The 13712-nt window shown below is 37.3% G+C and overlaps 2 protein-coding genes across 4 annotated transcripts in view; one reads left to right on the forward strand and one right to left on the reverse strand.

Moving 5' to 3' along the window:
• ZBED2 (zinc finger BED-type containing 2) overlaps positions 1 to 13712 on the forward strand; it is a 78769-nt gene that overhangs the window by 28601 nt on the left and 36456 nt on the right. The window lies entirely within an intron of this gene.
• CD96 (CD96 molecule) overlaps positions 1 to 13712 on the reverse strand; it is a 114958-nt gene that overhangs the window by 19784 nt on the left and 81462 nt on the right. For 2 of the 3 annotated variants that reach the window (XM_003261790.4, XM_003261791.4), the window contains 2 exons: positions 9023 to 9091; positions 8116 to 8205 (listed from right to left, as the gene is read on the reverse strand). In XM_003261790.4, the coding sequence (XP_003261838.2) occupies positions 8116 to 8205; positions 9023 to 9091 (159 nt within the window). The remainder of the gene's footprint in view (positions 1 to 8115; positions 8206 to 9022; positions 9092 to 13712) is intronic. The other variant, XR_004027566.1, reaches the window with a different exon arrangement.

Below are 13712 nucleotides of genomic sequence, written 5' to 3' on the forward strand. Positions count from 1 at the left end.
ACTGGATAGTTCAATGGATATACCAGTTTATTTAATTTATCTCACAATGTTAGATGGTTAAATTGTTTACAGACTTTGTTATTGCTAATGATACTCCAGTGAAATTTCTTACACATGATAGATAGATCTTTAGATATTTCGATTACATGGATCATTTGGGCAAAAAATCTATCTGGATTGGTTTTCTTTCCTTGTCTCAACTAGGTAGTAACTGCTTGTGAGTGAAGACAAGGATTTAAATTTCTTTCATTGCCCCGTTTTTATTACATTGCTTTTCATATAGCAAAATCTCAAAAAATACAGGTCAAAGACTAGATTTAATATTGGTTATCACATCTTTTCTGTGTTTTTACATAGCCTGGAGTGAAACCATGTGATGTTATCATGTTAGCATTGGTTAGAAGTGTTGAAGACTTTTCCCTTTCATACAACATACATCCAGGGATTCGAGGTCTTCCTGATTCTCACCCCTGTCAAAGTAGAAACTGAGGGTTCCCTGGAGACCCATGTAGTCCAATAATACATAATCATGTGATACATTATATGTACAGATGACTAGAAAGTTTACTTAGTTCAAACCACTAGAGTAGCATGATCATGAAAGAGACAATTGGTCAACTCAGGACTAGACAAAGTTCTGTTTCACACAAGTCAAAATTTGCTAAGTTTTACCATGGTAATATGGTGAGATATAATATTTTACCTCCAAAGTTTTAGATAAAGGAAAGAACAAAAGGGTTTATTTTATTTTATTTTTTCCGTAAGTTATTGGGGTGCAGGTAGTATTTGATTACATGAGTAAGTTCTTTAGTGGTGATTTGTGAGATTATGGTGCAGCCATCATCCAAGCAGGATACACTGCATCATATTTGTAGTCTTTTATCCCTCACCCCCTCCCATTCTTCCCTCCAAGTCCCCAAAGTCCATGTGCCATTCTTACATCTTTGCGTCCTCATAACTTAGCTTCCCACATATCAGTGAGAACATATGATGTTTGGTTTTTCATTTCTGAGTTACGTCACTTAGAATAATAGTCTCCAATCTCATCCAGGTCACTGCAAATGCTGTTAACCCATTCCTTTTTATGGCTATGTAGTATTCCATAGTGTGTGTGTGTGTGTGTGTGTGTGTGTGTGTATATATATATATCACGGTTTCTTTATCCACTCATTCATTGATGGGCATTTGGGTTGGCTCCACGATTTTGCAATTGTGAATTGTGCTGCTATAAACGTGCATGTGCAAGTATCTTTTTTGAATAATGACTTCTTTTCCTCTGGGCAGATATCTGGTAGTGGGATTGCTGGGTCAAATGATAGCTCTACTTTTAGTTCTTTAAGGAATCTCCACATTGTTTTCTATAGTGGCTGTACTAGTTTACATTCCCACTAGCAGGGTAGAAGCGTTCCCTGTTCACCACCTCCATGCCAACATCTACTGTTTTTTTATTTTTTTGATTATGGCCATTCTTACAGGACTAAGGTGGTATCGCATTGTTGTTTTGATTTGCATTTCCCTGATTATTGTGATGCTTAGCATTTTTTCATATGTTTGTTAGCCACTTGTATATCTTCTTTTGAGAATTGTCTATTCATGTCCTTAGCCCACTTTTTGATAGGGTTGTTTGTTTTTTTCTTACTAATTTGTTTGAGTTAGTTGTAGATTCTGGATAGCAGTCCTTTGTCAGATGTATAGATTGTGAAGGTTTTCTCTCATTCTGTGGGTCATCTGTTTACTCTGCTGACTGTTCCTTTTGCTGTGGAAAAGCTCTTTAGTTTAATTATCTTTGTTTTTATTGCATTTGCTTTTTATATTTGTTTTTATTGCATTTGCTTTTGAGTTCTTGCTATTTATCTTTGTTTTTATTGCATTTGTTTTTGGGTTCTTGGTCATGAAATCCTTGCCTGAGCCCATGTCTAGAAGAATTTTTCCAATGTTATCTTTTAGAATTTTTATAGTTTCAAGTCTTAGGTTTAAATCCTTAATCCATCTTGAGTTGATTTTTGTATAAGGTGAGAGATGAGGATCCAGTTTAATTCTCCTACATGTGGCTAGCCAATTATCCCAGCACCATTTATTGAAAAGGGTGTCCTTTCCCCACTTTATGTTTTTGTTTGCTTTGTTGAAGATCCATTGGCTGTAAGTATTTGGGCTTATTCTGTTCCATTGGTCTATGTGCCTATTTTATACCAGTACCATGCTGTTTTGACGACTATGGCTTTATAGTATAGTTGGAAATCAGGTATGTGATGCCTCCAGATTTGTTCTTTTTGCTTAGTCTTGCTTTGGCTATGTGGGCTCTTTTTTAGTTCCATATGAATTTTAGAATTGTTTTTTCTAATTCTGCAAAGAATGATGGTGGTATTCTGATGGGTATTGCATTGAATTTGTAAATTGCTTTTGGCAGTATTGTCATTTTCACAATATTGATTATACCCATCCATGAGCATGGGATGTGTTTCTATTTGTTTGTGTCATCTATGGCTTATCTCAGCAGTGTTTTGTAGTTTTTCTTTTAGAGGTCTTTTGACTCCTTTGTTAGGCTATTCCTAAGTATTTCATTTTATTTTATTTTTTGCAGCTATTGTAAAAGGGGTTGAGTTCTTGATTTGATTCTCTGCTTGGTTGCTGTTGGTGTATAGATTAGCTACTGATTTGTGTACATTAATCTTGTATTTGGAAACTTTGCAATTCTTTTATCAGTTCTAGGAGCTTTCTAGAGGAGTCCTTAGGGTTTTCAAGGTAAACAATCATCATTGGCAAACAGTGACGGTTTGACTTCCTCTTTACTGATTTAGATGCCCTTTATTTCTTTCTCTTGTCTGATTGCTTTGGCTAGGACTTCCAGTACTATGCTGAAGAGGAGTGGTGAGAGTGGGCATTCTTGTCTTTCTCTAGTTCTCAGAGGGAATGCTTTCATCTTTTCCCGATTCAGTATTATGTTGGCTGTGGGTTTGTCATAGATGGCTTTTATTACATTAAGGTATGTCCCTTGTATGCCAATTTTGCTGAGTTTTAATCATAAAGGGATGCTGGATTTTGTTGAATTTTTTTTTGTATCAATTGAGACGATCATGTGATTTTTGTTTTTAATTCTGTTTATGTGATGTATGACATTTATTGGCTTGTGTATGTTAAACCATCCCTGCATCCCTGGTATGAAACCCACTTGATCATGGTGGGTTATCTTTTTGATATGTTGTTGAATTCAGTTAGCTAGTTTTTTTTTTTTTTTTTTTTTTTTTTTTTTTTAAGGATTTTAGCATCTATGTTCAGCAAGGATATAGGTCTGTAGTTTTCTTTTTTGGTTATGTCCTTTCCTGGTTTTGGTGTTAGGGTGATGCTGGCTTCATTGAATGAATTAGGGAGGGTTCCTTCCTTCTCTATCTTGTGGAATAGTGTCAATAGGATTGGTACCAATTCTTTTTTGAATGTCTGGTAGAATCCTGCTGTTAATCCATCTAGGCCTGGACTTTCTTTTGTTGGTAATTTTTTTTTTTTTTTTTTTTGAGATGGAGTCTCAGTTTGTCACCCAGGCTGGAGTGCAGTGGCACAATCTCAGCTCACTGCAACCTCTGCCCAGGGTCAAGCAAATCTCCTGCCTCAGCCTCCCAAGTAGCTGGGATTACAGGTGCCTGCCACTACACCTGGCTGATTTTTGTATTTTTAGTAGATACGTGTTTTCACTGTCTTGGCCAGGCTGGTCGTGAACTCCTGACCTTGTGATCCACTGGCCTTGGCCTCCCAAAGTGTTGGGATTACAGGCATGAGCCACTGCGCTCGGCCCTTGTTGGTAATTTTTAAATTGCCATTTCAATCTCACTGCTTCTTATTGGTCTGTTCAGGGTATCTAATTTTTCCTGATTTAAGCTAGGTGGGTTGTATTTTTCCAGAAATTTATCTGTCTCTTCTAGGTTTTCTAGTTTGTGTGCATAAAGGTGTTCATAATAGCCTTGAATGATCTTCTGTATTTCTGCGGCATCAGTTGTAATAGCTCCCATTTCATTTCTTAATGAGGTTATTTGGATTTTCTCTCTTCTTTTCTTGGTTAATCTTGCTAATGGTCTTTCAATTTTATTTACCTTTTCAAAGAACAAGTTTTTGTTTCATTTATCTTTTGCATTTTTGTTGTTGTTGTTTCAATTGTATTGTACTCTGATCTTGGCTATTTCCTTTCTACTGCTGGATTTGGGTTCAGTTTGTTCTTGTTTCTCTAGTTCCTTGAGGTGTGACCTTAGATTGTCTGTTTGCACTCTTTCAGATTTTTGATGTAGGCGTTTAGGGCCGTGAACTTTCCTCTTAGCACCACCTTTGCTGTATCCCAGAGGTTTGATAGGTTGTGTCATTACTGTCATTCAGTTCAAAGAATTTTTAAATTTCCATCTTGATTTTGTTTTTGACCCAATGCTCATTCAGGAGCAGATTATTTAATTTCTGTGTATTTGTGTGGTTTTGAAGGTTCCTTTTGAAGTTGATTTCCAGTTTTATTCCACTGTGGTCTGAGAGAGTGCTTGATATAATTTCAGTTTTCTTAAATTTATTGAAGCTCGTTTTATGGCCTATCATATGGTCTATCTTGGAGAATGTTCCATGCACTGTTGAATAGAATGTGTAGTCTGCAGTTGTTGAATGAAATGTTCTGTATATACCTGTTAAGTCCATTTGTTCCAAGATATAATTTAAATCTATTGTTTCTTTGTGGTTTTCGGTCTTGATGACCTGTCTAGTGTTGTCAGTGGAGTATTGAAGTCCCCCACTATTATTTTGTTGCTGTCTATCTCATTTCTTAGGTCTATTAGTAATTGTTTTATAAATTTGGGAGCTCCAATGTTAGGTGGATGTATGTTTAGAATTGTGATATTTTCCTGTTAGACAAGGCCTTTTACCATTATATACTGTCCCTCTTTGTCTTTTTTAACCACTGTTGCTTTAAAGTTTGTTTTGTCTGATATGAGAATAGCTACCCCTGCTCACTTTTGGTGTCCATTGGCATGAAATGCCTTTTTCCACCCCTTTACTTTAAGTTTATATGAGTGCTTATGTGTTAGGTGAGTCTCCTGAAGGCAGTAAATAGTTGATGGGTAAGTTCTTATCCATTCTGTGGTTCTGTATTTTTTAAGTGGAACATTTAGGCCATTTACATTCAATGTTAGTATTGAAATATGAGGTACCATTGCTTTCATCTTGCTCTTTGTTATCTGTGTACTTTGGATTTTTGTTTTTGCTTTTTAACTTGTATTTTTGTTTTATAGGTCCTGTGTGATTTATGCTTAAAGAGGTTCATTTTGATGTGTTTCCAGGATTTGTTTCAAGATTTAGAGCTCCTTTTAGCAGTTCCTGTAGTGGTGGTTTGGTAAAATTCTCCCAGGATTTGTTTGTGTGAAAACAACTGTATCTTTCCTTCATATATGATGCTTAATTTCATTGGACACAAAATTGTTGGCTAAAAATTCTTTTGTTTGAGGAGGTTGAAGATAGGTCCCCAATCCCTTCTAGCTTGTAAGATTTCTGCTGAGAAATCTGTTGTTAATCTGATAGATTTTCCTCTATAGGTTACCTGGTGCTTCTGTCTCACAGCTCTTAAGATTCTTTCCTTTGTCTTAACTTTGGATAACCTGATGACGATGTGCCTCGGTGAAGATCTTTTTGCATGAATTTCCCAGGTGTTCTTTGTGCTTCTTGTATTTGCTTGTCTAGGGCTGTCACAAGGCTGGGGAAGTTTGCCTTAATTATCCCCCAAATATGTTTTCCAGGCTTTTAGAATTCTTTTCTTCCTCCGGTACACCGATTATGCATAGGTTTGGTTGTTTAACATAATCCCAGACTTTTGGGTGCTTTGTTCATATTTTCTTATTCTTTTTTCTTTGTCTTTGTTGGACAGAGTTAATTTGAAGATCTTGCTTTTAAGCTCTGAATTTCTTTCTTCTACTTGTTCAATTCTATCACTGAGACTTTTGAGAGCATTTCACATTTCTAAAAGTGTGTCTAAAGTTTCCTGAATTTTTGATTTTTTCTTTAAACTATCTATTTCCATGAATATTTCTCCCTTCACTTCTTGTGTCATTTTTTTGGATTTCTTTGGATTGGGCTTCACCTTTCTCTGGTCCCTCTCTGATTAGCTTAAATAGCTAATCTCCTGAATTCTTTTTCAGGTAAATCAGGGATTTCTTCTTGGTTTGGATCCATTGCTGGTGAACTAGTATGATTGTTTTGGGGGGTGTTGAAGAACCTTGTTTTGTCATATTACCAGGGTTGGTTTTCTAGTTCCTTCTCATTTGGGCAGGCTCTGTCAGAGGGAAGGTCTAGGGCTGAAGGCTGTTGTTCAGATTATTTTGTCCTACTGGGTGTTCCCTTGATGTAGATGCTCCCCCTTTTCCTATGGATGTGGCTTCCTGTGAGCCAAACTGCAGTGATTGTTGTCTCTCCTCTGGGTCTAGCCACCCAGTGAGTCTGCCTGGCTCCAGGCTGGTAATGGAGGTTGTCTGCATAGAGTCCTGTGATATGAACCATCTATGGGTCTCTCAGCCATGGATACCAGTGCCTGTTTTGGTGGAGGTGGCAGAAGGTGCAATGGACTCTGTGAGGGTCCTTACCTTTGGTGGTTTAATGCTTTGATTTTGTGCTGGTTGGCCTCCTGCCAGGAGGTAGAGCTCTCCAGAAAGCATCAGCTATAGTATTCTGGAGAGGGACTGGTGGTGGGCGGGGCCTTGGAACTCCCAAGATTATATGCCCTTTGTCTTCCACTACCAGGTTGGATAGGAAAGGACGATCAGGTCGGGGCAGGGCTAGGCATGTCTGAGCTCAGACTCTTCTTGGGCAGGTCTTGCTGCCACTGCTGTTGGGGATAGGGTGAGATTCCCAGGTCACTGGAGTTGTGTACCTACGAGAATTATGGCTGCCTTTGCTGATTCATGCAGGTTGTCAGGAAAGAGGGGGGAAAGCCAGCAGTCACAGGCCTCACTGAGCTCCCATGCAAACTGAAGGGCCATTCTCACTCCCACCATGCCTCCCACCCCGCCAACAACCCTGAGTCTGTTTCCAGGTGGAGGGCGAGATGGGCTTGAAAATTTGTGTGAGGCTCTCCACCTCCCAGAGTATTTGGGGTGTATCCTGGGTGCTACAGATGCAGTCCACTTCCTTCAGAGGGTCTGGGTTTTCTCAGGATTGCTGGTTTGTTCTTGCAGTTGATCTGGAGCTAAAATTCACAATAAAGAGTCTGCATCCTGCAGAGTTGCAATCTAGTCCTGCTTCCTGTCTGCCATGATCCCTCATTTTTGCCAAAGAAAAGATTTTAAAGAGGTCTTACATCAATGCCTATAATTTTTTTTCCAACCAAATGTAGAAAATGAGACCACTGCCTTCACAATGGAAGTGGAAAACCAGAACTCCATTCCTGACCCATCTCTAAACTAGACAGCTCTTTAAGGCACCAATATCTTAAAATCTTTGTAGTACCTCAGTTTGCAGCTTTATTGCCACGATGTGTGCAAGATGATGCTCCAATGATCAGAAGACTGTATGACCTTTGATACAAAATGAGCTAAGTACCTAGATGTGGCGTTCACTAGTCAAGTGAGCACCCCTGAAGTTGATTATGCCTGTGAACTTACAATCATGACCTTCATTAGGAGGGTTCTAACTTTATTGAATCTTTTGCTCTCTCATGACATAAAAGAGGGATTACATTTTGCATGACAATATTATATTAGTTGAATTATAGGAGTACCCTTTGTTCCAATGATTTCTTTCTCAGACTGTTTTCATAGGCCTAAAATGTTTTTTGCTACTTTTCACCTGGATAATTCTTATTTATTTTTCTCAGATTTTAATTTAAGTATCATATCCTCATAGAGTCCTCTCCTATCCTCCAATTAAAATCAGGACTTCCTGTTTGACTCTGACAACACCTTATCATAGTAGTTGTCAAAAATAAATTTATTTGTGATTATTTATTTACTATACACATGATCGCTAATAGATTATAATCTTCAAAAAGCCAGTGTTTTCACTGTATATCCAACAACTGGCATAATGCCTGGCAGATGGTAGGTACTTGATAAATATTTGTTGAGTGAATAAAGCATAAAATCCCCCAACATAGGAAAAATGACTTACCAGTGATATGGACGTGATTAGTTTTCATAGATCCATTGGCAGTTGTGGGGACTTCTGAAAATGCTCTGGCTGTGCTGGTAAAGACATTGTCTAAGGATATAAAGGGGATATCTGGATAAGACATCTCAACTTTGAGTGGTATAAAATCATGATTGGGTTTCATACGCTATCTGAAAGAGCTCAATTTAAATTGTCTAAGTATCCCTTAAGTATTACGTGTAAAGTTTATTAAGAACCAATTTATAGCAAGGCTGATATCCTGGGATTTGTCTAACAATTGCCAAAGGAATAAAATTTCCTATTGGTTGAAAAAAAATTTCCTATTGGTTGAAAATAGGGAAATTTCCTATTGGTTGGAAAAAAAAAAAAGAAGCTCCATACTTCCAAACAACAAAATGATGTCTGCTAAAGAATCTCCATGAGAAATGTTAAGTGGTACAGAAAAAGGCCAGAGTTGGGCGTCATGGATAAGTGAGGCTCTATTCCTATTCTCTATTCTCTATTCTCAGGTTCAGCTGATCAAAATACTGATTTCTCTCCACACCAATGTGTTTGATAAGGTTAATAAAAATTCGTTTGCAACATTAGACTAGACAAATCCATGTTGACTAATTATTCTATTTTCCAATAAAAAATTGAAATGTATTTTTCGTAGATATAACTAGTTAAAAATACTATTGTGTAGATTTTTTTTGAAATAAAATGTGTAAAAATCTAAGGCTTGGTATCTATCTTCTTTGAATGGCTGAGAAGAATTTTGTTTCCATTCATTGTAATTTTCATCATCAAGATGTACTTTTATATATCTAACTGAGGCTGGCTTCTTATCAGTTCTTGTTTTTACACTTGTGTCCAAATAAAGCTGACCACTACCTTCAGTGTCCCTAAATCTTCCCCAAGTACTCACCATGAAGTGTTGAGCCTGCACCTGAGGAGGATGATGAACTGTGTGTTTCACTGGGTATCCGTGAAACTGCTGAAGGAGGAAGATATCAGAAGAGTTAACCTATATAGGACTAGTTATTCTATTACCACTTCTTGACTGCTAATTTAATCTAATAATTATAAAAAAGGACATTAATGATACTTAAAGCAAAATCATTAAACTGTTCCATAGTATACACAAGAATGTCCTCAAACAAAGTGGGAGTTGAAGGGATTCTTGTGGTTCAGATGTCTATAATAGGGAAGGTTTTAATTATGGCCACTTAGAAGCAGGAAAAGATATGGAAAGAAAACACTAGAAGGAGTTCCTCTAGCCAGAGTGTGTCATGCTCATTCCATAGATGTGCCAAAAAAAAATGGAAGAGACTGAAGGTCCAGGTGTGTTATGGTGGCCTTTAGTCAAGAAAAGCTGCCAATAGGACTTTGAAGACCTTGCTAGAACATGCATAGGGGAAGAAAACACTTTGTACTTGTGGGTCAGCTGACAGTCTTGCTGAACTGTGAAAACAAAACACGTCAGCAGTGAATTATCAGACCCCTGTGGTCACAGGCCTTGTCAGCTGCTGAGTGAGTCCTTTTGAAACATTTAGAGGCAAACCTTACCCTTGAGTGGATGGCAGCAAACTCAGACAGCACATATGGCTTTTGAAATATATCTAACAACTCATTTTGTTTATTGCCCCATCTCTGGCAAGAAAAATTCACTCCTTGGCAGACACCACATATCTGTATTTGATAAAAGGTCTGCAGTGCAATGTAAAGTAAAATAACTATAGTAATACATGGTTGTAATCAGTACAAATATATTACATCCATTCATTTAAAATATTAGCATACATGATGTTCATAGTTAAAAGCTTTCTTATGTGTCAAGACCAAATCAAATGAGCAAAAACAAAATAAAACAAACAATACCCTCAGCCCTCCCCTTTCCTTGTTTCTTCTGTTGTCATCTAATGTCAACAGCAGCTGCAGTTGCTGACGAAGGTGTGTGATCAGGCCCTCCAGAAGAGGTAAGAGTCCATTCTTTAGGGCTTGATTACAGGACAATTTGTCATAGCTATTTCCATTTGGGGTCACCTGAGAAGTAAGAGTGGTTTCATACACAGCTTTTTTTCAGTCTGAGTTCAGGGAGCTGTTCTTATTTTCAATATAACTCTCTGATACTGCATATTAATTTTTTGTTCTAGACAGAATATCAAGGCCTATTGATGATGATGGACTAAGCATTTTTTAATGATTATGCCATTAGCCAGAATTTGATTTCCAAAGAGCAATAACTAACTGAAAAACACTTGGGACTAGGCCTAGATTTAGGTAAAATTATGAAGAAGGCAGTTTGTTCTGAATAACCTTGTAGTTTTTTGCTCAGTATGGTATGGTGACTCTTTTAATTTCTTACCTTCTGACCTTGATGTCTTTATTTTGTATCTCATCAAAGTATGTTTGCAAGAAAGAATGGGATAAATTAATTTATGCTAAAGTATAAATGGCTGAATAAGCAATATCCATTTAAGGAAAATGGGTATTTAAAAATATTTTCCATTTCATGTTTATTATCAGTGAGTCAATATAGAACATTTTGTAATGGTTAGTGATGTGTGGACACTAATAGTTTTCAGGAAGTATACAGTGCCAGGCTTTTCTGGTCAATATTGATATTCCCCAAGCAAAATAACCTAACATAACACAATTTCAGGAGATGGTGATACCATCAGCACATTTACAAATTACAAACATTACAACACTTAAAAATATGCCATTTTCTTTTTGTAATTTCATAAAACTTCCTTTTGGACTTCTACTAACTTTCCCAATTTTAAAAGACCCCTCAAAATAATTAAAAAATTAAAAAACATAAGCCACTTTGGAAAAGTAGGGAGTTATTTTTCTAATTTTGATTTTGAGGTTTTTTGTTTTTGTTTTTAATCTGTTAACAACCTGTAGTGGGAAGTATGGTGAGAGAGGTGAAGAAAATGGAGTTTCCTGTTGATGGATTCCACATGTCTGAAAATACTTAAATATATAAAGGTAAACTTTCAAGACCAGAAAGATATTATAAAAAATAGTCTTTCAGCAAGATGAAGAGATGAACAATTCTGGTATCACTTGCTCCTGCAGGGGAGAACATCCTGAAGAATGCTTGTTTATAGAATCCTCTGTAAGACAGGGTTGGCTACTTCTAGTGATTCATCTTTTGATGAAACAATACTTTCCTGAATGCTTATCCACTCTATCATTTAGAGATCGAATTTTCAGAATGTGAAAATTTGGCTAATTTGTATGCCCTCTTAAAGTCTTCTTGGGAGTCTCAGCAGAATTATGTTACTATTGTCTCTTTTTTTTTCTTTGAGACAGAGTTTCACTCTTGTTACCCAGGTTGGAGTGCAATGGCGCAATCTCACTCACTGCAACCTCTGCCTCCCAGGTTCAAGTGATTCTCCCATCTCAGCCTCCCGAGTAGCTGGGATTACAGGTATGTGCCACCACGCCTGGCTAATTTTGTATTTTTAGTAGAGATGGGGTTTCTCCACGTTGGTCAGGCTGGTCTCAAACTTCTGACCTCAGGTGATCCACCTGCCTCAGCCTCCCAAAGTGCTGGAATTACAGGCGTGAGCCACCATGCCCTGTCACTATTGTCTTTTAATTGACGGAAATGTTCTGTGTACTTCAAGGCAACATTATGTTCATTAACTGCATGAGGTAATTCTGCTTTAAATCCTTTGAGTACACATTTTCACAAATCCACAAACAAACACTACTTTGACATTTGGATGATAAACACCAGCTTGACTGATAAACTTCTCTACAGCACCAATATCTGCTGAAAATATGAACATGAATACTGTGTTATTGGAGCTTCTCAAGTAAATTATTATATCCTTCCTTGAGCATAACATCAGATTCTTCCACAATTTCTTTAAATTTCATTTTTTGGTAAAGTTTGTTCAACAAAGACACTATTGATGGGCAACGTACTATTCTACCATAAATGAGTACTTCTCTTGAAGTTAACAGGTTCAACTTCAATAATAAAATATTTTTCCTTTAGTTGCAATAACCTCTTTGACATTCACCTGTGACAAGTTTATAGTTGTCAATCATATTATGACACATTAGGCATCTTTTCCCTTGGTAGGAAAATCTACTTAGTGTCATATCAAAGTCCATTATTACTAAAGTTTGGCATCTTACTTTAATAAAACCACAGATAATTTGTTATTTTTGCGGGGTTCTTGATGCAAACTGAACTTTTCTGGAATTCTTGCATCATTTTTACATGCACAGAAGACTTTTGGTGAGTCACTGCTTAGCTATTCAATATTCCTTAAGGCATTCTGTGTTCTTCTGTTTTTTATTTTGTCCTTGAACAACAGTGTAGGTGGCAAACAATATCCAGAGATACAAGGCCTGGACGCAGGAATTTCGATGATCTTGACTTTTCATCTCATCTTCCTTTTCAAGGTGAATATGTACTGGGCCAGCACCACCTCTGCCACCAGGATGCACACACTGATGCTAGCTTCTGTGCCCAGTTTTGCCATGTCCACCTAGTCCACAAATGTGGCCTTCATACTTTTGCTGACAAAGATGACATTCACAAGCTTTGGAAGTATGGGGCTTGTGCCTTAACCATGGAGAAACCCACGAAGCCCCCAGAAATTGGTGCAGGCATGTCTGACTTTATTGTACTTCACAGACACAGATACTGCATTTTTTTTTTACACAAATTATAGGTTTGTGGCAACCCTGTGTCAAACAAGTCTATAGGTGCCATTTTTCCAACAGGATGTGCTCAATTCATGTCTTTGTGCCACATTTTGGTAATTCTTGCAATATTTCAAACTTTCATATTATTGTTGTATCTACTATGGTAATCTGTGATCAGGGATCTTAAATGTTACCATTGAAATTACTTTGAGGCACCACAAACTGCACCCATAGAAGATGGAGAACTTAATTGATAAATGTTGTGTGTGTTCTGACTGCTTCACTTGCTGGTGGTTCCCCCATCCCTCTTCCTCTCCTTGGGCCTTTTCTTTTTTTTAATCTGAGACAAAATAATATTGAAATTAGGCCAATTAATAATCCTAAAATAGCCTCTAAGTGTTCAAAGGAAAGGAAGAGAAGCACTTTTCTCACTTTAAATCAAATGCTAGAAATAATTAAGCTTAGTGAGGAAGGTACGTCAAAAGCTGAGATGGGCTCAAAGCTAGGCCTTTTGGGTCAAATTGTTAGCCAAGTTGTGAATGCAAAGAAAAAGTTATTGAAGGCAACTAAAAGTGCCACCTCAGTGAACACATAAATGATAACCCTGCTGATGTGGAGAAAATTCGAGAACATGCGGTGTTTGGTTTTCTATTCCTGCATTAGTTTGCTGGAAATAACAGATTCCAACTCCATCCATGTCCCTGCAAAGGACATGATCTCATTCTTTTTATGACTGTATAGTATTCCATGGTGTATATGTATTACATTTTCTTTATCCAGTCTATTATTGATGGTCATTTAGGTTGATTCCATGTCTTTGCTATTGTGAATAGTGCTGCAATGAACATACCCTTGCATGTGTCTTGAATAATAGAATGATTTATATTCCTTTGGGTATACACTCAGTAATGGGATTGCTGGGTCGAATGATATTTCTGCCT

The sequence above is a fragment of the Nomascus leucogenys genome, chromosome 21, assembly GCF_006542625.1.
Source record: "Nomascus leucogenys isolate Asia chromosome 21, Asia_NLE_v1, whole genome shotgun sequence".
Taxonomy (NCBI): Eukaryota; Metazoa; Chordata; class Mammalia; order Primates; family Hylobatidae; genus Nomascus; species Nomascus leucogenys.